Source organism: Poecilia formosa, unplaced genomic scaffold, assembly GCF_000485575.1.
Source record: "Poecilia formosa unplaced genomic scaffold, Poecilia_formosa-5.1.2 Scaffold70, whole genome shotgun sequence".
Taxonomy (NCBI): domain Eukaryota; kingdom Metazoa; phylum Chordata; class Actinopteri; order Cyprinodontiformes; family Poeciliidae; genus Poecilia; species Poecilia formosa.
In genome coordinates, this window is record NW_006800009.1 from 1,381,910 (window position 1) to 1,404,289 (window position 22,380).

At 38.8% G+C, this 22,380-nt stretch overlaps 2 protein-coding genes across 2 annotated transcripts; one reads left to right on the forward strand and one right to left on the reverse strand.

Annotated features, from left to right (window-relative positions):
• Positions 1–214: 214 nt before the first annotated feature.
• On the forward strand, positions 215–9,346 carry mfsd9 (major facilitator superfamily domain containing 9). Its single transcript, XM_007555458.2, has 6 exons — positions 215–520; positions 2,335–2,422; positions 3,645–3,688; positions 4,593–4,722; positions 5,478–5,687; positions 6,476–9,346. Exons 1-6 carry the CDS (start codon positions 434–436, stop codon positions 7,330–7,332), a joined length of 1,416 nt encoding a protein of 471 aa, XP_007555520.1. The 5' UTR covers positions 215–433; the 3' UTR covers positions 7,333–9,346.
• Positions 9,347–9,842: 496 nt separating this feature from the next.
• slc9a2 (solute carrier family 9 member 2) lies at positions 9,843–21,457 on the reverse strand. Its single transcript, XM_007555459.2, has 13 exons — positions 20,909–21,457; positions 19,605–19,819; positions 19,280–19,528; positions 17,373–17,623; positions 17,060–17,277; positions 16,141–16,340; positions 15,028–15,117; positions 14,824–14,894; positions 14,119–14,289; positions 13,894–13,999; positions 12,559–12,675; positions 11,548–11,632; positions 9,843–11,001 (listed from the first exon to the last, which is right to left on the reverse strand). Exons 1-13 carry the CDS (start codon positions 21,171–21,173, stop codon positions 10,577–10,579), a joined length of 2,463 nt encoding a protein of 820 aa, XP_007555521.1. The 5' UTR covers positions 21,174–21,457; the 3' UTR covers positions 9,843–10,576.
• Positions 21,458–22,380: the final 923 nt, after the last annotated feature.

A 22,380-nucleotide genomic window follows, 5' to 3' on the forward strand; every position in this document is an offset into this window, starting at 1 on the left:
AGGCAGAGCTTTTTATAACTCAAAATAAATTACAATTAAATTATTTTAATTTCTTCGTTACAAACAATTTACAGCTAATAACGAAAAGCATTTTTTTCATGTCCCACATCTGTGACGTAAATGGATGATACCATCTACTCCACAGTCACGGGGGAACAGTCACTTCAAAAATTACTCATAAGAATAAAACAATTCACCTTTAACCTCTGCGATAAGAAATACACACTTCTCTTAAAGTGTAAGATGTTTCTTTTAACCCAGTAGCTTTGACACGGTCCAACATGTCTGCCCCCTCTCCGGCAGCGGTCCACCGTCTCCCCCATTGCGGCTGCCGGAGCGGCCCGCCGGCTCTGAGACGTCCGCCGTGTTTGCTTACAGTAGAGCCGGATGGGAGCTTCCGCCTCGGCTGTGAGCGAGCTGTCACCGCGGGAGGATGAACAACCAGAGATGTAGCACTTTATTCCTGAAACTGAAAGGACGGAGGGGGATCATACACTGTATCTATGTGGTGGGCTTTATGGTGAGTCGGGAACTGCGGGTCCTTGTTGCTGCTTCAGGTGTCTAACTGGGTGAGATGTGAAATCAATGACACTGGTAGTCCGGGCAGGCTTTCATAACTCAGGTGTGATGTTAAGCATGTAAAGGTCCAGATTAGAACCGGTTCAGTCTCATTTCTATCGCTGGTTAACTGGTGCTGTGGTAATGTGCTAATCATTGAGGAATCTGAGAATGTCAAGTTGTTGTAACACCTCAACAAGCTGCTGCAGAGGAGTTTTAAATTCACAAACACACAATGATCAATTCTTTGAAGCTTTTGTAATTAAGGAGGTTTTGGGTCACCCCCTCAGATTCTTCCAAATTAAAGCCTTTCACAGTTTCAGTCATCTAATTAAAGGTGACTGAAATAATTCAGGAAACTCACTTGAAAACTAAAGGGGGGGAAAAAATAAATGTTACCTAAGCTTTAAAAGAATGTCATTATTGGATTGTGTTAGAGCGCTGTATGAGCAGCTGTGTGCATCCAATTAAGCATTTGGCAAAAGCTACTTCAATCTCAGCTTGCAGAAAAACAGGATGTAGCTGCTGTGTCTGATTTGTGCTATGTAAGCATGCACTGGATACTGTATTAATAGCTGTAGATTGTCTGCATGTTTCACCTGTTTCTAACCTGCTAGCTGTCACGTTTCCTGTGACTCCTCCCTCCTGCAGGGAGTGAAGCTGCTGTCTGACACACCCATGTCCTCCATCAGTATGAAAACAAAACCGAAGCCATTCTTTTGAAGCTTGTGTCTTCACAAAGTCAAAGATGTGTAATTCAGACGAATATCTGCAGAAGAGTATATCCGTAAAAGGTCTGATGAATAAGTTGTTGCTTTATAATATTCCCTTCTTTGTTTTTGTTTCTTCTGTGTTTTTGGTGAGACTGGTTGCCCTGAGAAACATAAATTTAGACTGGAAGCGCTGCTGATTTAAATTTCAGCAGCAGCACAAAGTACAAAATCTGGGAGGATATAATAAATAACTTTTTCTTTTCCTGTGATGAGTAATATAACTTTATCATTCTGCTATGTATCTACTATTTTCTTACCTGTGTATTTACTTTGTTTTTTAATTGTTATTGTTATTCTATATTTGCAGTTGAAGGACTTTATTCTTACTACTAGTAATTATTTTATGTTTTTATATTATTGTTTTTATGGCTATTTGGTAATGTTTTCATATAATTTAACTATGTTTATATTTCGTTTCTGTACTATATCTGTGATAACTGTGAATGTTTATATTACTGTTGGATATGTGTTTTATTTTATATAATATTTTTTATGTTGAAGCTGTTTTAACACAGAGTTGATTTTTTTTTTATTTACAAATCTTCTAAGTCATATTCAATTAATCAGAATATGTGCTCTGAATGAAAACTACATTTTGAAAATAACCTTTTAGGAGATATCAAACATACTTTTCATTACACCTACATTCCTGAATTAAAATGTATTTTTATTTAGCTGCTGTAATATTCTAATCTTAAATGTCACATTTTCATGAACTGTGAGTGAGTAATTATCAACATTAACAGCAAAAAAGCTTTAAAATATATCAATTTATGATTAGTAATGTTTCACTTAGTGAGTTGAGTTACTGAAATAAACACGCTTTTCAATAATTTTTTTTATTTATTGAACATTTACTTCCACACTTACTCATAATAAGCTATCTGTAAAAAAAAATGTTCTTATTCTTTAAGTTTTGTTTTCTTTTATTTTTTTTATTTATTTTTTGTCCTGTCCCAAAACTGATTGAATTATTTTTGTGATCTTCTCTTGTTTTCTGTAGGACTTGTTCGGGGTGAGCATGATCATCCCGCTCTTGAGCCACCATGTAAAGGCTCTTGGCGCGAGTCCCACAGTGGCTGGAATCGTGGGTGAGTTGTGTTTTCATAATAGTTAGTGATATGTTACATTTCTGTGAGCTCAGCCTTCTGAAACAAACTGTCTGACGGCTACAAAAGACAAATCAGACAACATAAATGTCACATTCAAAATTAATTAGTTACTAAAACTTTACAGATCAATACAAAAAAGACAAAATTGGTAAATTAATTCAGAAAACATTCATCTTTAACCCAATACTTAAACACAGGAGTGTACTTTTAACAAAGACTGTCTTCTTTACGTTAGACGGCTTCACTTCATTCAACATGTTTCATTGGAATTTCTGTGACAGATCAACGCAAATATAATTATTAAGTTGGGAAAGGTAAAAGATTTTCATTTTGTTATTAAAATTCTAAATCTAACATCTAGCCCTCTTTCTGATACCCTTCAAAAATAATTAGAGAGCATCACCCGGGAAAGCAGCCAAGAATTAGTTATTCACTTCCCACATCTGGAGGGACAACAAGAACAAAATCATAAAAAGTCTTGTTTAAACATTTTAGAAAAGCCATACAGCTTGAGGAAGATGTTCTTTTCACATGAATGTAATATTATAACTTGTTCGACTTCACTTAAATTTCAATTTGTGGTAGAAAACTAATGTAGCAAATCGTACTGAACTCTCCATCTCCAGTTAAGAACATGGAAGTGGGAGCTTTATGTTGTGTAGAGTAATACATTTCTGCAAGGTCAGGAAAGGTTTTCAGGGTTAGTAGGAAAATGGACAGAGAACAATATTTAAAAGAAAAGCTGTAAAAGACTTGTTTTTAGAGCACATAACATCCTAACAAAAGATGCTGTTGTCTGTTGTTCGTGGTTGTAATGTGAAAACGTTCCTGAAATTTGAAGGGTTTGAAGGGTACATGTGGTACTGTGCTATAACAATTGTGGAAAAAACACAACATGTTTTAATTTCTTATGAGTGCAGATTGACAAGAAAATGTGCATGCAATTTAAATGCAACACTTAAATAGTTTGCTGTGATTTCTTTCATAGCTTCTCTTCATATATTAGGATTTATTATCCATGTAAACTCAAAAAATGGAAGTTCCCCAGTTTATTATTCTGGATGCAAATCTGAATCATAAAACCAATTTTACAGTCACCTTAACTGTTTAGTAGATCAACAAATAGTATTTACACTTTTAAAATTAACAATAAAAATCTGCAAGCAAGATTTTTATTTGTAACTTGATCTATAATTTGCAGGATCTACATATGGAATATTGCAGCTTTTCTCCAGCACAATAGTGGTGAGTATTGACTTTTTCTCTGTGCAGCCTCCTTTTCTGTAGGATTTTCTGGTAAACAAGACGAGCCCTCTTTAGTGGCCAAAATGGCTGAATTCCTGGTAATTCGTGGAAACAAAAAAAAAAAAGAACACTGGCTGTTCAAGATCGATTGTGATCGCACAATGGGATCACTGTGAAGACTTTAACGCGCGTAAGTGGCTCCTGGTCAGCCACAAAATCCTTCTTTTAATACAGAAATCATTTCTAATCGTCTCCGCCCTTCAGAGAGCGACCTACAAAATCAACAAAATCATGAAGTTGCATGATTTAAAATTTAAAAAAAAATGAAGGAAAGAGCACAAAGTAAGTTTGGCATCTGCAGCTGAATTCTTAACTCCTTCTGCTGCTGCCGCTGCTGCTGCACACGGCTCCAGAAATTGGTTTAATTTTCAGGGGTCATGGGACAAATTAAGCACATAAAGAGTCATCTGTTGGTGCCCTCATGCAGACGGACTGGATCCCCGTGAATGTTGGGATAATGTGAACAGCTGCAACCCAAAAGTTTACATCCAGAGCACAGATCGTCTCAACTGCTCCTAATTTTATCATTTCATCATTGCTGTGGGTCTGTGTGTGTGAGAGAGAGAGGGCGAGAATCTAATCGAACCACAGCTGCTTGGCGCACAGAGGATGTGGAGTTTTAGTTGTTGTGCCTCTTGTTTTTGAGTCGTGTGGGGTTTTTTTTGGTTTTTTTTACACAACTAGCATAGTTTCAGAGCAAAGTCACAAACTTTTCTTTACTGTACGCGCTTGTTAAGAAATATGCTTTTCCTTTGTCCAACTCTGTCATTGATGGCTTAATGATACGCTTATTGCCAAAGCGTATGTCGATGTGTCGTTGAACGGATCGGTGTGTGATTGGCAGGGCAGCTGGAGCGACGTGGTGGGGCGGCGCTATTCCCTGCTGACGTCTATCCTGCTGAGCGCCTGCGGTTACGGCCTGCTGGGGATTTCTACAAGCATCACTTTATTTGTCCTCGCACGAATACCTGTGGGTGAGTTTGGGGGTGGGGGGCAAACGGCACCAAATGACCGCCTGTTCCAAAGACTCTTGTGGATAAAACGTCTGATTTAAGCTGTACGTCCCTCTGAAGACATCAGAGCCTCTTCTTTTTTTTTTTTCCCCCTGTTGTCCTTTGAAAATAACTAAAGTTCAGCCATGCTGGATTGACTTTGTGAAAATGTATTTTCCCACAGGTTCTCTACTCTATTTAGGTATTGACTTTAACTAGGCCATTCTAATACATGACCTAATCCAAGTGTCTACAACCTTAACAATCTAAAGAGGCATTTTGTCCCCTCTGCCCAGCGAAATAAAACTCATTAATAGCCACAGATGTTAAACAAAATGTTAATTTTTCAGCTGGAATGTGAAATTTTAATTTGATCTCTAGCCTGTTGAGTGCAACTGATTTTCTTGCAGGATTTAGCTCAATCCATCTTCACATTTTCTCTTTTCCTGCTGAAGAAAATCATCCCCACAGCATGATGCTGCCACCATCTTTCACCACATGGATGGTGTGTTCATTGTTGTGAACTCAATTCACTAATTAGACAACATCTGGTTGCACTTGATGATCGACGGATGACGCAAACACACGTCCCACATTTCAGATTTTTATTGATTAAATTCTGCATTTTCTGTCTAATTATGCATGACTTTGTTTTATATATTAAACATCAACATGTGGAAAATTTACCAACAATTTTATAACTAGTGTGTGTGTATTTTTATTTTTATTTTTTTCAGGGCTGTTCAAACACTCCTTGTCCATCTGCAGAGCTTTGCTGTCAGACCTGGTGTCTGAATCAGAGCGCCCTCTTGTGATGGGACACTTTAATGCGGCCTCCAGCGTCGGCTTCATCCTGGGTCCTGTAGTAGGCGGCTACCTCACTGAGCACGAAGGAGGCTTTTACACCTCCTCATTTACATGTGCAGCCATCTTTCTTATCAATGCTGGTGAGCCTAAAGCGCTAAATAATCCGACATTACAAAATCTCATTCTTAAGTCTGTGTTTTTATTTCTCTTTATTCCGTCTTTGTTCTTTATGCTTCAACTGATTTCAACAATTCATATATCAAAACGTTCACCTTCTACTGGTGAATTCTAATTCTGCCGTAACCTTTTTGGTAATTTCATCTTTCATACTTTATGCAATATTTTAACATTTATCCAGATTTTGACTCCATAGAATCCCAAAGAATGAAAACATTCAGAATTCCACAAAACTCTGCAAAAACTTTGTGCTCTTTAACAATCTATTAGTTTTGCTTACTTCAACCTAAAACTCCTTTCAACTTTTAGATAAGTCACAAGATGTTAAGCTGTCTTCAAATGATTCAGCTTCTTGATATCTCTTTTGATTTTTATAAAATCAGGATTTAAGTGTTAAGTAGATTTTTGTCCATTTTCAGTTTTTTAAAGGGGTTCAAAGAAGCCAATCCTCAAACTGCAAAAGGGGCAATGAAGCCTTTTCAAAGTTGAACGGCTTTTCAAAAAAAAAAAGCCGCCGGTCAAGCAATTTTAAACCCAACGAAAAAAATTAAGCCTCAAAAAGATAGCCACGGGCATCTGCTTTGAGGAAATATAAGCATCACTGCCACTTCCTGAGCACCGGCATGTCTCCCCTTCCTCCATTTGGGCTCCATATAAAATATTTTCAGCTCCGTCTCTTTCTTCAACAACCCCTGGCGCGTCCTCTCAGCAGTTTTTCTATTTGCTGTCTAATGTCGTGTTTGTGCTTCAGGGCTGGTGTGGCTGCTGCCGTGGAGCGAGACGATAACCGACCGAAACGCAACTAACTGCAGCAACAGCGCCAGCAAAAGGTGCCACGACAAACACTGCGGCAAGTCTGTGCAGAACGGCTCTCATGCAAACAACCACCACTCGGCGTCGCCGACGGAGACCGAAGCGGAGCGCAGAGCTGCTGGGAAGCCTGGCCTGAGGTGGAGGGAGGTGTCGCTGCTCCAGCCTGCATGGAGACAGCTCACCTCCATCAGCTCCAGGATTCACATGGTGGCCTCTTCCGACATGTGGGACCTCTTTCTGGTGCGTCTCTTGATGGCCGTCGCCATCATGCTCTATTACAGTAACTTCTCTCTGGCCATGGAGGAGCGTTTCTCGATGAAACCGAAGATGACGGGCTATCTGATCAGCTACAGCAGCACCTTGGGGGCCCTGGCCGGGTTCCTGGTGGGGCCGGTCACCCAGCTCTACAGGAACAACATGCCCGCTCTGCTGCTCCACTCCACCATGCTCACCTGTCTGCTCATTTTCCTCTACGCCGCCGCTCCGAGCGTGTGGCAGGTGCTGCTCACCTCCACCTTCTTCGCCATTTCTACCTCTATCGGACGGACGTGCATCACAGACCTGGAGCTCCAAAGGGGAGGCGTCCACACCAGCGGGACTCTGATCGGGGCCGGCCAGTCGGTGACGGCCGTGGGCCGCGTCCTGGCCCCGCTCCTCTCTGGTCTGACCCAGGAGATCAGCCCCTGCGGTCCGCCCAGTCTGGGGGTCGTGCTCGCTCTGGCAGCTGTGGGTTTGCTCCTCGTCAGAATCCCAAAGTGGGACGGGAGGGCGCTGGCAAAAACAGTGAAACTTTAAAACCGTTTCTGCAGCTGAATGACGATCTTTTGTCGAGTCGATGCAGATCCGCCACTTTTCGAAGTGCTCTTATTTGCGGCAAGCATCTGTGGCGAACGGGAGACCCTCAGCGCGAACAGAGTCTCTCACCACGGATGCCTCCGCCAAACGAATCTGCTGATGTCACGACACAAGGACCGCAGGCTTTTCTCTCAGGGACCGTGGACGTTTGCAGCTCGGAGGAAAAGGCTGCAGAATTTCTTGTGCTTCCTTACATGCTGAAGTCGGATCTCACAGAAACACGCAGTGAGGGCCTTAACTTTGGCTCGGTGTCCTTGTTACTGCAATAATCTACGCCGTGTTGTTAATTTAGTTCTGTCAGCACTACTTAGAGGTACACTTGCCACTGATTTATGAAGACACAAGACCACTGAAACTGTCGTTATTGCAGATCCTCTGGTTATAACTTTGTGACCAATACTCGTTCTGCAACTGTTGGAAAGGTCCGCAAGGATTTTATCCGTTTCTAATTTCTCTTTCCAAACCATTTGTGTGCATTTAAAATGTTTCTGCTGTAAGCAGTCATTAAATATTTATATTAGGAATGTTAAGTTGTGTTAAAAAAAGGGGAAGGGTTACCATCTTATAAGAAACACTAAATGATGTTGCTGTTTACATTTTAATTCTGTTCAAACTTCCCATTATCTACTTTATTCCATTACACACTGATTTTTTTTTTTACTGTTATATTTCCATTTTACAAATTTTTGCAGATGCTAAGCAGATGCTAACATAAATAAAAATGGTTTATTTAAAAATAGGATGTGTAGTTAATATTAAATTTTGACGTATTTCTACTTATTAGCATGAACCATAATTATGAATAATGGTAGCTAAGCTATTTCAGGAACCTAAATTATGTTATTAATGCTGCTAAACAGAGCTTTGAAAAATGTAATTAAATCATGAGTTTTATTGGGGCTTTTTTAATGCATGTAGCTCAGAAGCTCCTTTCTGCTGCAAAATCACAACCGGTGTGTCCTGCACACTGTTAAACCTAGATGGCAGGAATGTTCTTCCAAAACGATCCAAGGATAGACTGGACCAGAAGCAGTTCAAGGCAACGTCTCAACACTGAAAAGGGTTAAGTCTTGCTCTCTCTCACTAAATCGAAGTCTGATCCAACTGCAGACATGATTGGGCTGCTTACATGCAGGCCGGTTGAATTCCAATCAGCAGCTTTTCTCTTGACGCATCTCCACTATTGATTATTGATTAAGACGTATTGTAACGGAGGAAATTGTGAGAAAAGGTCATAAAGCATCAGAATGTAAAGATAATCTACCAAAGCAGAGATTATGGTTTCATCTATACAACACATGCTGTTATAGATGCATCAATTGTATTTCCTCCTTTAGCCTTATAAAACAGCTTTCATGTAGCAAAATTGCACTATGCCTGTGTGTCATTACTTGATTTCTTCTAACATTTTTTTTATATATTTTTTTTAAGTTTCATTTGCAGTTTTTACCTAAAGTCCCAGGTAAGAATTTTCACCTTAGATAAATCACTGTGATAAATTTGTGATTGTAATTTTTCACCATTTAAAAAAATTGTTCTATATTATTTCAGGCATATTGACCTGTTTAAATTGTAGAAGTAGTAATATGAAAAACTTTTACAAATTACACCTCAGTGGCACCTTTTCTTTTCTAATGCAGTGTAAATGGTGTAAAGTAAATTCAGCTTTTAACCTTAATGGCAACTCTAAATGAAGTAAATCATTTTTTTCTTTGCACTACATATTAAACAAGTACCGCCCTAAATAATGGTAAATATTGTTCAAAATAATTGTGAAGTCTTTGTTCTTTTAAATGCGAAACCTTTGTGTTTTTACAGTTTAATCACTTTTTGCATTCTTCAGTTGTCTCCCATGTGTTATGCAGGAGTTTGTGTTTATGAAGGTTCGTCACTGCTGTTGGTTGGACTAATGTTTTAATATTTAATATTTGCAGTGCCTTTACAAAAGTGTTTGCATCAAGAAAAAAATGTGCATGATTGTGAAATGGGAAGAAAATGATAAACGGTCTTCAAAATAATTCCAAATAAAAAACTGAAGTCTGAAACATTTTTTGTGATGAAACTCTTTTGTTCTAGTCATAGCTGCAGGTTTTTGAAGAATGTTTATGGTGCTTCTGCAAATCTAGAAACTGAAGTATTTTATGTATATATTTATTTATTTATTTTTTCAAAGATGCTCAAATTCAGTCAGACTGGATGGAGACCATCTCTGTACTTCAGTGTTTAAGACTTACAAGATGCAATGAAGATTTTTATTTGAGGATTAAGAATGAAGTCTTAACACCTGTGAATGAATTTTCCTCTGTCATTATGAGCTACATTAATAATAAAATCCACTGAATTTTTTAGTTGTAACAAAATGTAAAAAAAAAAAAATATGAATACTTTTTCCATTTACAGTTTGACATTTTTAAATTGATGAATGAATGAAACATTGACCTAAAATCAGATTTTTTTTTTTTTTTTGCAAAAATTGTAAGAACCTACATATCTTGAGTTGTCCAAACATTTATGTCAAGATCTTTTTTTTTGTTTTGTTTTCAAGACTAAAATTGCACGAAAACAATAATCAAATAAAATAATCTTACATTTTCCCATCATTCTCCCTTTTTTTATCCAAGTAAATTAGTTCTTCTAATTCAGCTTTCAGTGTTACCTTAAGTTGGGATCGTGCAGCCTACAGTCAACCACATTTTATGCTTAATGACAAGTTCCTGAAGTTATATCAACACATGTAATACTTGGCAATTTCATGCAACATTGAATTTAAAGATAAAATGGACCAGTGGGTGACAAGGACTCTTTAACTACATTAAGGTGTCAATAAAATGAAGCTTCCTCAGCTTTACAACATGGAATAAAATAAAAGCCATAACATGTACATTGTAATTCCTTGATCAAATTTGACAGCTTAAAACAATATAAAAATGAATAATAAAATGTGAAATGAGACACACTAAGAGTTGTCTGACGTTCTGAAATAGCTCCTTCCCCGCAGTGCGCTGGGCTTCTGATGCACCTCTTTTCTACGAGGTTCTCCTATGAGCCGGAACTTTATCTTCAGAAAAAAGTGGAAAAAAAGACCTCCAGTGTAAATTGGCCTTCATCTTTGAAAGTAAAATCAGAACACTCAAAGTTTTTTTTTGTTTTTTTTACAATTTGAGGTTCTATTTGATGCAGTCGTTTACTTCTTTGGGTTCCACTGCGGCTGTCTGAGCAGAGGGTTTCGAGGCGTGTCGTCTCTGGGTTCAGCCGCCCAGCTGGGCGGAGGCCTCAAAGCCCCACGATGCTGCCGCTGCTGCTCTTCTTCTGCCTCGTCCTCATTTCTTACGTCATCAGCGGAGCCGTTGTTATTGTCAACAGGAGGGTCGAAGTGGCGACGATGAGCTGGGAAGCGGGAGTCGCTGTGGGAGGAGCCAGTCCGGGGTTTGCTGTGTACTTTGCCGAAGCTCTCACCCTGGCTTTCATTGAGAAAGTCAGTGGAGGGAACTTCCTTCAGAGTTCCCAGCCTGTGAAGAGGCATCATGGCTCCGGACGAGGAGCGTTTGGGCTGGCTGAATCGAGAGCGCCGGGTAGGATAGGCTACCTCCGACATGGTTTCATGGTCGTCTGAGAATAGAAGGACAGGAAACATGAAGGAAAAATTATAAAGCAGCAATTAAAAGAACAGACGTTTGTGCTTTCTCTAACATTTTCCTTCCACTTCACAGGCATCTTCTATTTGTTGGTCATATTTTAATACGTTGATATTTACTGTGAGTAGAGCTATTAAATGGGTCTCTACGCTTTTGTCCAAAAACTTTGGTGTCTAATGAAAAAGGACATCTGGGCATGGAAGACAGATAATTTCTAAAAGCAATATTGCTTTTAGATATTATTTTGTTTCTGGTCTTCAAAGTAAAAAGGGGAATTAAAACAAAATAACATGAGCATTTTTGTATTTTATTTAGCAGAAACTGTTTATTCTTTTCCTCCCAGTTTACAGTTTTTCTGTCTCAGATCACATAAAATCTCAATAAAATACATCGATACTTGTTGCTGTGACATCAGAAAATGTGATAAAAGTTATGACTGACTCAATATATTTGCCTAATTAGTTTCCTAGCTCGTGAAAAAAAAAAAAAAGCGTTTGTAAGTGTAGTTTTAGAAACTTACCTGCATAACTCGGCCTCGCAGATGGATATTTTGACCCAAGACTCTGTCCAGTAGGAAGTGAGAAATATTTCTGAGAGTTTGGAATCTGGGAATAAAAATACAAAACAGATAATTAGCGTGCCTGCAAGGGTTTTTGTTTTAACATTTACTGATTTATGTCATGATTAGGAATGTGTAGATATTTACAAATGTGCTTTAACCTTGTTGAGACCCCTAAGATCATCCGTTTTTATAGAAGTAAACTTAAACATCAAGCAAACCAGAAAAAAACACACAAAAAACTGCTGTAATTGAAAAGGATCTTGACAATTATTTAGTTTCAACACAGCTGTAAACAAATGAAATATTCAATTCTCAAATATACGCATGAATTCCCCAATTCATTTAACAAAGTCAATGAAATTCAGATCCACAAAACTCATTTCTGTAAGTGTCGAAATTAGAACCTGGCGAGTAACGATGGATTTTAAGCTTTAGCCACATGACAATAAATAAATAAATAAATAAATAAATAAATGCAATCACTCACATAAATTTTCTAATTTCACTGTATTAACATTAAATTACACCAAATTCAGTTAAGACTGTAATTTTTTTATGGTTTGGGCTAATAATGGGCTACATGAGAACTAAATTCTGAATTATGTTATAATTATATTATGGATTTTATCATATCTTGCAGCCAAAACAGAAAAAAAACAAATAAAGGCAATTTAGGTTAATATATTTAAATAAAACATAAGTATAAATCACTTAAAGTTATCGATTTATATTAGAAAATATTACATGTACTTTGCTGTTGGGACTGTTCAAAGTCACCTAAGAAACCATGTGACTTATCCCAGATTGTTTTCAGATTTCATTCATTTGGATTTTTCTTTAGTTGTCCTTCTACAATTTCTACTAATGTTGCAAAAAAAATCCTAGTTCGATGACAAAAGCAAAACATTTTTTTTTTTTTAAGTATGGTAGCATTTGGAAAAATCAGTGAAATCCTGAATTAAAGCTTACTGTTGACTGAAAGCTGCCGGGTCGGAGGCTCCGGCGGATGCTGGCGTGGCGTCTGATCAGGATCTCTCTGGGCTGGTTGTCGTTGGGCAGAGCATATTTACTCGTAAACGCCACCGTCTGAAAACATAAACACAAAGTAAGACGATGTTATGTGCATAGTTGTGGCTTTAATGGAGGGCTTCTTTCACACATTTGATCAAGTTTGGCTTCTGTGGACGTTTGCAGAAGTCAGAAATGCAACTGCACTGCCTACATCGTCCTCTGGAGACAACCAAGGCTCTGATAGATAAGCCATTAAGTGCTCTCTTTCAGGGGAGACGGCATTCTTTGAAGCTCGGATTACTCAACCAAAACTGACCACACCTGGGGGGAAAGTTTCTGTGTTTGAGCTTTGCAACCATAAAATTATCCTCCATGATGCAAAACTACCATTTTTATTTATGTAGATATAAACAACACAGTGCAACAGACAACAAGATGTACTGTCACATATGGGATTATTGAATCAAAATTATTCTTAAAAAGAATAAAAGGATATTAGTTCACAATGGACACTGTTTAAAAAGAACAACGCGCAACACAGAACTGTAAATATTTAAAATAAAGCTGCCAGCCCAACCAGGAAGCTTGTTTTCCGTTTGTCTGCACATCAAAGTCTTTTAAGGGATGATGTCATTGTCACTGGTGGAAAAGTACTGCCACAGACACACCATCGTTATGCAAAACAAGCCCAGTTTCAGTGCTTGGAGTTTTCACATGTCGCTAACATTACTGGAAAAAAAAAAAAAAAAAAAAAAAAAAAAAAAAAACTCTGATGAAGCTCCATTTACTGGGCCAGACCTGTGTAACAAAACAAATAATAAAAATGTTTATAGATAGACTTAGAGGATGTTCTGGTTTCCATGTCGACTTTGTGAATTTTATCCCATTTAGTTTCCACAAACACATCAGTGGGACCCGTTACGTCTGAATAAATTAGATTTGCTCTAAAAAGTCTTACAACTCCTTATCTAATAGTTCAAAACACCAAATATATCTTCGTGTGAATTAATACACACAGTACAAACGAGTGTGAAAAATATCACATTCTCACTATTGAGCATGGAAGAGGATGTGATGTTACGGCGGTCTCTCCTCCAGAGTTGAAATGTGGAGAAATTTGAAACAATTCTGGTGGATTATTTAAAGTTGTCACTGGGTCTACCAGTTGAATTTATACCAAAATAAAAGGGAAATGGTTCCCCAGACAAGCAAATGAAAATTATTCCATGGATTGATTCTGACAAATAAATGACCAAATCCTAATAGCAGTGCTGTTTTTATTGTCCATCTTACCCGTTGCCTGATCTTGTACATGTTCTTGGAAAGGAGGTTGTGCATGTTTTTCAGGTCCTGAGCCATGAATGTCTTCTTTGGTTTAGCAGATTCCTTCTTCTCTTGCCTAAATTTTAAAAAAAGAAGAAGATATATTAATTCAGAAATAACGTTTACTAGTTAGGCTCCTGCTGATCTGACCAAACAGTGAGGAAGCTGTGTGGTTTTAGGATCAAGGTTTCATACTCAAGGGAGACGAGGGAAGGAGCAGCAGCACTGATGTCCCCAGAAACCGTGTCCAGGATCTCCATGGCGTTCTGCAGCTCCAGCTTCTTGTACAACGCCACAATGCTGGACTCCGCCCTGCTGTCTCGGATCAGGACCCTACGTAGTATTCGGTTGTTGAACTTCATGAACCTAGGATTGGGATAAGGAATTTTGTTTGCATGAAATAATTTTCTCATCCTAAGATGCATGAACACAGGCTAAACTTCTGTAGTTCTGTATCGATACATAGATGCCCGACCGCTCTATATGTAAGCGTCATGTTCAGAGCATGTTTCGACCGGTTAAAACTAATCCACTGTTAAGACACCTGAGAGACCAGACTCACAAGGCCCGCTAGTGGAATGTCGACACAACCGAGAGCAAGAGGAGGAAAGGGGGGGGGACAACCAAAGAAAATGAAGATGAAAAGAGCAGCATATACAAAAATACGGTAACTAATTTTGAGCAGAAGGAAATTGTATATATTTTCTTTGCTGACTGCTGAGACCGAACACGACATTTCCTCACCTCTCCATCAGGAGCACACACTGCTAAACATGGTGTGAAAGACAGTCTTTTAACGGCATTTTATATTGTTAGCATGCAACAAGAAGAGCCCAATCATAAACATGCCAACCTGCTAAACAACAGTTTAAGCAGAATTAGGAGGCCAGAGTTACTCACTTGTCCTTCCAGTAGAAGTGACTCCACTGTCCACAGAGATCCTCTACTCCTGCCATCGTGTGCTCCATGAGCTGAAAGTGACAAAGAGCGTCTCAGCACTTCCTTGTCAGCACACGCACACACACGCGCACACACGCACACACACACACGCACACACACGCGCACACACACAGTAGATGATAAGAATAAATGCCTGCGTTATACCCTGCTGTGAATCTCTACATTGATGCTCTCTATGTCGCGGTTGGTCCGCCGTACGTTGATGAACTCAATCAGAGGTCGGATACTGATGCCCTGCAGAGAGAAACAAAAAAACACTTTTAAAATGTTTCAAATGAGCCTGGCTTTACATGATGATGTCAATTAGAAATTATTAGATTTTTTTATTTGAATTGGAAGGCACAAATATTTGTATTTCAATATAACTCACGTATTCGCCTCTAACCCAATGAATGCTCGAGCCAGGCATTAACCAGCTTTTTATTTTAGCCAGATAACATTAAATTGTCAGACTGCTACAATTACTTTACGAAAAACAGAGCACCAAAAAATTCAGCATGATAAGCAGCTTAAATAGTAGTAAATTTAATATGTTTTTATCATGTTGATATGCATAAAAATAATAAAGTAATGTATATTTACTAATATGTCATGTTATTGTGGCAACAAGAGGAATAAAAGCTGATTTTTCTCCCGAATAAATAATGAAAAAGATTCTTGTTTAAAATAGTAATGTGATATTTTAACTCAATGATAATACTGTGAGAATCCAATATCACTCATTAAATCCAAACCTCCCAACATTTCTGGTTAGTTTTAGGGTCACAATGTGCTACTAGTTCATGAAAATATGCCAGAAGTAGCTTCAGTGAAACATTTTCAATAAATTAACCTGGTAGGGGAACCATGAACCCCTAACATTACCGATAAATGGATGTTATAAAGACAAATTACACCAGCAAAATTTATTTAATTATTTTTATTTGTGTCTTTTGTGTTTATTCTTTCACCTACAATCAGTCATTTTATCGACCTTGCTATGCAGTACTTTAGTGCTGTTTGTTGTAAAATGCTTTATCAACAAAACTGACACTGACAAAAGCCAAGTCTAAAAGTCTGACCAAGCCATCACAAAGTGTAAAGGTGTTTCTCTGAAAGCTTTCACATAAACACATATTATACATGTTGTTATCATGACTGATCAACTCACTTCCTGACTTCAGCAGATCTGATTATGATTTGCAAAGCTTTGGGTCAGCGTCTAGCAAGCTTCAACCATCCACAGACTTCTATGTGAAACTGAACTGAAACTCTTACCTGGAGAAACACCGTGAAGAGGATGACTGCGATGGTGGCAGTGACGAACAGCTGTTTTCGGCCAATGCTGTCCGGAAGCGTGAAGGCCAGAGCGAAGGAAATGGCGCCCCGCAGTCCTCCGTAGGCCAAACCGAACTGATCTTTCATGTTGAAGGGGATGGTTCGGAAAGGGTTAATGATCTGAGTCAGCACCAAAACACCTGGAGGAGGAGGGGGAAAAAAAGTATTTACTGCAAATGTTAGCAAAAAATAAAACTTAAGTTTTGGCCATTTGTTCCTCAATGGAAAGTGAATAAATAAATAACTAAGTTGTTTTATTTAAACTTGAAAAGTGAACTTCTAGGCTCAGGTTAGTTCTTGAAATAATAATTTTAGAAATTACAAAATTTTTATGTAAATACAAATTAATATGGCCACTGAAATCTCACTGACAGAAAACCAGAACACCTGAAAAAATATCCAATCATCTTACAGTATTTACAGTTTGAAGAGTATTGGGCTAGAGTTATACAAGTGCACATTTCTTATTTTTTTGTATTTTAAAATCTCTTTTCTCTTTTACACCTCAGAACAGACCTGTTTAGTTGGACTTGCCTACGGAGCTGGTTCGATTTAAGGCTAGCAATGATCATGTTATAAAACGGTGGTACTGAAATTTATCCATTTCCTTCTAATATTTAATTGTGCTTGTTAGTTAGAAAAAGATTTCTTAAAGTCAAAAAACGTGGAGCAGAAACCTAAACCATAACTTTTAAAGGTTTCTGCACCTTTGTTCATGCGCCTCTTAGTCCAGGTTAGCTCTAGCTAAAAGACACAAACACAGCTCAAAACATTTGAAGTAAATCTTAAGAGTAACACCAATCTCGTAATTTCACCAACAGATCCACATTACTAACACCGCGCCTTGCATCCTGCTTACCCAGACCTCTCCATAAAAAGGTAAAGAGCAGCGTGAACAGGATGTAGCCCCAGTTCCACTCATGGTCGGTCGTTATGGTGACGACGCCCAAGAAGAAGAAGATGAGGGTCTCCGAGATAGAGCCGAGCATCTTGACCACGTGCCGGATGGTTGTGCAAGAACGCTGGGAAACGTTCTCCTCGACGTAGTACTTCATGGTGAGGGCACAGCAAACAATGCTGCATCAAACAGTTACAGCTTTTGGAGTCATTGTTGTTAAAGCAGTCGACAGTTCAAATATTTGAATATGCAACACCATTTCAAAGCCACTCACGCCATGATGGAGGAGATGGAAAAGAGCTCAGCCACCAGGTACGCCAGGTAGCTGAACATGAAGATGAAGAGGGGCTCGATTTCTCGGACCCTGGAGGTGAATCTCGTTGTGAAGGCGGCCACAAAACCAAAAAGGACGCCGAAGCCCATCCCCCCAAGGCCGACCACAAAGAACCTCGCCACTCCCAAGAACACATCTTCGGGCTCCACCACCTCCATCTCTGCCACAAAGGAGAACATGTTGTACAACACCTGAAAACAGGCAAACATAGAAGCTCTCAGAGATCATGGGAATGGTTAGAATCTGTGGTGTCTAATTTTGAAATGTATTCATTTATTTGGTAGGGAAAATGCACATTAAAAGTTTTCTAAAATCCAACAGAAATGGCCAAAAGGCCTTTTTTTTGTCTGTGGTTCCTGAACAATGCAATTTGTCCAGTTAAAAACAAACAAGACAAAATTAAAATGACTTACACACATTTTGCCAATAAATACAATCAGTACAAACAGCAAATACGAATCCGTGATGGTTGAAAAGGTTGTTGAGATTGTTTCAGTCTCATTCAGCCAAGATTGTTAAGATGACAAATCAGCTCAAGGCAGAGTAATATTTTAACCAGATGTCATTATATCCCCCTGAGAACTACATATTTTTTTAGGTGGCTTCAAATTTTCATGAAAAGCTTTTCACACAGTAGTAAGCACCTTTCACAAATAAAAAAATAAAACGTTCATGTAGAACTGTGGGCTTGTGTTCCTTAAAAAGGGTCTTTACCATGATCAATAATTGAGAAAGAAATTAATGATCATTAAAATGCTGATATTTCTGACACTGACTCGTCAGGTTGTGCGTAGTAACTACAGTGCTCTCAGTTTTCTGTTTGCATTTGCATACGAATGTCAGTAATACAATAAGCAAACACATTTCCAGCCAAAAGGCGACACTCGAAACAAAACTGCCCCGCTGCTAAATGAGGAGTAAACCCGGTGGTCGTATGTAAATCCTGGGAGAATCTTATAATTGGTGAAAACACTGCTCCTATTTTTAGCTTATAGGCAAAGTGTCAAATGTGTGACCATCCTTACTCCTGGGCTTCCCTAATGACCCAGTGTAACGTTTGTTTTCTGTTTAATCTACTGCATGCTAAACAAAACGGTGACGAACTCAGTGAAAGGAGAACTGGTTTACAGAGCTGGGCTTGGTCAGAGTGTTTGAACATAAAACGAAGGGAACAGGAGTGGTGGTGGTGGAGGGAGGGAGATGAGCTCACTTCGGTCATGTAACAGACGTTATGTGCATGTGTCGACTCCTCCCACGCTACCAAACGCACATGCAACTGTGACCTCAGAAACAGGTTTGGCAGCATCTGAGCAAACAGGCTCTGAATGAGGCTGACATGACACATTTGTTTCGATTCTCAAATATCCTTTTGCTTCGCCCCCCCCCCTGGTTTATCTGTATGGTCATCATGCTTGTGGGCCAGCGTTTCTCCCACGCGCATTATGTTGTCACGCATGCACCCTAACTCCAAAAAAGTAAAATTGAGAAAGTGTTATTATGGCGATGAAACCTGAGTTGAACCTTTTGAGTGCAGAAGAACAGAAAAACTTGCTCACTGCACAATGGTAGATGTGTTGTTTCATGTACTAGAAGGGTTTTAAATGACAGGAGCGGTAAAGCAGTGACAATGATGAATTAAAACCTTTGAAATAATATAAAGAAGTAAATATTCCTGTAGGACTGGAATGTGTTTATGTGGAGACCAGTGCCGTTTTGCTGCGCATTCGTGAAGAAAAATAACACTGATTGCATACTGTGTTTTCAAACCAAATAGTGACGCAGAACAATCCCGATATGGGCAGCAGGTCTCAACGTTAACAGGAAGCATCAGAAGCGTTCTCGCTCACCACGGTGACGGCGTCGCTAAAGAGACATTCTCCGAACACCACGATGTAGAGCTGCTCGTTCACAGAAATGTCCTCAAAGACATTGAGGACCGCCACAGGGTCCACGGCCGAGATGATGGCGGCAAACAGCAGGTTCTCCTGGAGGTTGATGTCCTGCACGCCGAACGCCTCGATGTGGCATATGGCGAACAGGGACATGCCGATGCCGATGCTGTTCCAGAGGGTCCCCACCACTGCGAACCACAACACCTGCACAACGGAGGAAGAGCACGGGTCATTAGGTGCAGATGAGTGGAGTGGAGAAATGGGAATGCGGTTTGCTCACCGTGCCCACGTTCTCGAAGAACGGCCTGGTGGGCAAGAAGTAGCCCGAGTCCAGGACGATAGGGGGAAGCATGTAAAGGAAGAAGACATTGCTGCTGAGAGCAGCCGGAGGCTCCTCGTGGACTGAGTGCATGATGGCACCAACAATCAGACCGATGCTTATGAAAAGGCACGACTCTGGCACCCAGATCGTTATCTTGTGATACACATGAAAACCTGAAAGAAAAGAAAGAGGAAGATGTGACTTTGGTGTAGCACTTCCTGCAACTCAATAAGTTATAAAATCATTTCAAAGTTATTTCAATGATTCGATTAAAACAAAGCCAAACATTATGTAGACTTGTTGCATAAAGAATAAAGAATAACAGGGTTCAAGTGTTTATTTTTGTTCGTTTTTGCTATCTTGGCTTACAGCTAATAAAAAGCCCAGGTTAATTTTCTCAACAAATAAAAATATTAAATAATACCAGTTAAGGAAAATTATTTTAAATGCATCTGGGGGAAGACTGATGAATTGACAGCTGAAGCAGACAGTCATGAAAACCCTTTGTAAAAGAGGGTGGTGCTGTGGTGGGGCAGAGTAAAGCACAGCCCATAGGGATGCGGATGTCACAGGTTCAAGTCCCAGCCTGATGACCTTTACTGCGTAATGTTTTCAGAAAAATTAAGATCCCAGAGTCTGCAGTACGATTGGAAAGCCACAGAATACAAGTTGCTTGAGGTCTAGTGCATTCTCCACAGTTGGTGATGATTTAATGCTTCATTTTACTTACAGGCTTTATGGAGATGATGAGGGCTCGACCCCTGCCCACTCTGATAAACGTATCAATACCTGCTTTACAAGTGGTACCTTTTTGTAAGGTACCACTTACAAAAAGGTATTGTAAGTGGTACCTTACAATACCACTTACCTGACCTGACCACCTAAACTCCATAGAGACTCTGTAAAGTAATGTCAAGAGGAAGATGAGAGAGACTGATCCAACAGTGCAGATGAGGTGAAGGCTGCTATTAAATTAATCTGGGCTTCTTTAACATCTCAGCAAACCCACACAAGTATAGAACGTAAAATCTACATCAATATACTTTTCAGCAGTTTGACATGTCTGTATTACAAGATATTATTTTGTTCTTGTGCAGTATTCACATTTTCTGGAAAGCAAAATTTTGGGGTTTTCATTATCTATAATCCATAATCCAAAACATACTCAATAACTTTATTTTTAATGAATTGTTATTCAGAGAAGTTTATGTACAATAAGCTTATATTTGACATCGGAGCATCTATAAATGTCACATACTCACCTATTTTTGCGAACGAGGCCAGAAGCATCCATAACGTGATCTCAAACGGGATTTGTATTCTGGGATAGTCCATAGTGAACACAGGTAAATTTGAAGGCACATCCTCTGGATAAGCCTGGGGTCCATTATCGGGCTTAGTCGGGGGCAAAATCGTGGCCCCTGCATTTGGTTTATGTGGAGATTCTCCGTTACAGCCATGAGGAAGACTTAAAAATGTGCAGGTAATAAGCACAGCAAGCGCTCGTTTGGTGGAGCTGTAATTCATGGTGCGCAAAGGACGCAGTTCATATAAGCTCCAGTATGAACACCGTGGAGGTTGAAACACAATCACTCCATCGTTAGTCAACAAAATATGTTAAAAATAAAATAAAATAAAAACGAACATCACTTCTGTTAAAATAAATCACTGAAATTAAATCAAAATTAGAAGTATTCTTCAGAAACAGTGATGAAGGAAAAAAATAGAAAGGAGTATGGTGTTGTCTTTTTCTACCTGCGGGACTGAACACCTGTGCTTCACCTGAGTCCATGAGTTCCGATACTGACTGGGTGCGGCCACAAGCCTCGCTCTGATAGGCTGTTACCTGAAGCAGGTAAAAAAAAAAAAATCGTGACACCTTCTGTGTTTCTGCAGGTCTCACAGTAAGCAGTTTCGGTCAGCAGCAATGTTTTTTTCAATTCTCAATAGTGTTTTACAGCCCAAGTGACTGAACTAGATCTACATGACTGATTAAAGGTTATAGATACTGAAATTAGTAGATTTGATTGCTTGAGAATAAAGAAAACTACGAAGTAAAACTTGAACTATATTGTGGCTGAAGTATTTTTCTGTCCATTTACAGCATCACTTTTTTTGTGTGTGTATATTTTTCCCCCAATAATTTACGTAAACAATCTCACGTGATAAATTTACTCATGCTTATGTTATTTATTGGTAATGTTTCCTGAGTTTTTCCATCTGTTTTGTTTGCGTCCCCATCCAGGCACCACATCCAGCCCCAGGTGTGGTCAACCAGTGCGATTATAGCAGACTGTTGTTGTATTTAATCAACTAATAATGTCTCCAATTCTTTGTTAATAACACCAAAATAACTTTCTTTTTTTTTATAAGCTTTTATGTCAAATTTTAGTTGTTTTTATTTATTTATTTTTTATTGATTAAATTTAGCAACAACAATAATTATAAATACCACTGCTACCAGTAAATTTTTATTGAATATCCAAAATAATATTCTTTTGACATCAAATTATTTAAATGTCTCCATACTTTAGAATGCATTTGCTAAAAAGAATAAGACATTTGTCTGATAATCCTTGTTCATCCAAAGATTATTTTCAGTATGACTGCATTATATTTTAACATATTGAAAATATCTATAATTCAAGATTTTGTCAACAAAATAACATTTAAAATAATTCACAATAACCTAAAATGCTTCCTTTCAATTTTTTATTGAAAGGAAGGTATTAAC

What these genes read in the sequence shown, in the direction of transcription:
- mfsd9 (XM_007555458.2), top strand. Translation starts at nt 434, where the DNA reads ATGAACAACCAGAGATGTAGCACTTTATTCCTGAAACTGAAAGGACGG. An exon ending in TTTTCTCCAGCACAATAGTG is followed by an intron (nt 3,689 to 4,592) that starts GTGAGTATTGAC and finishes TGTGATTGGCAG; the next exon opens with GGCAGCTGGAGCGACGTGGT. An exon ending in CCTCGCACGAATACCTGTGG is followed by an intron (nt 4,723 to 5,477) that starts GTGAGTTTGGGG and finishes TATTTTTTTCAG; the next exon opens with GGCTGTTCAAACACTCCTTG.
- slc9a2 (XM_007555459.2), bottom strand. Translation starts at nt 21,173, where the DNA reads ATGAATTACAGCTCCACCAAACGAGCGCTTGCTGTGCTTATTACCTGC. An exon ending in TCTTCGAGAACGTGGGCACG is followed by an intron (nt 19,529 to 19,604) that starts GTGAGCAAACCG and finishes TCCGTTGTGCAG; the next exon opens with GTGTTGTGGTTCGCAGTGGT. An exon ending in ATGTAGAGATTCACAGCAGG is followed by an intron (nt 14,895 to 15,027) that starts GTATAACGCAGG and finishes TGTCACTTTCAG; the next exon opens with CTCATGGAGCACACGATGGC.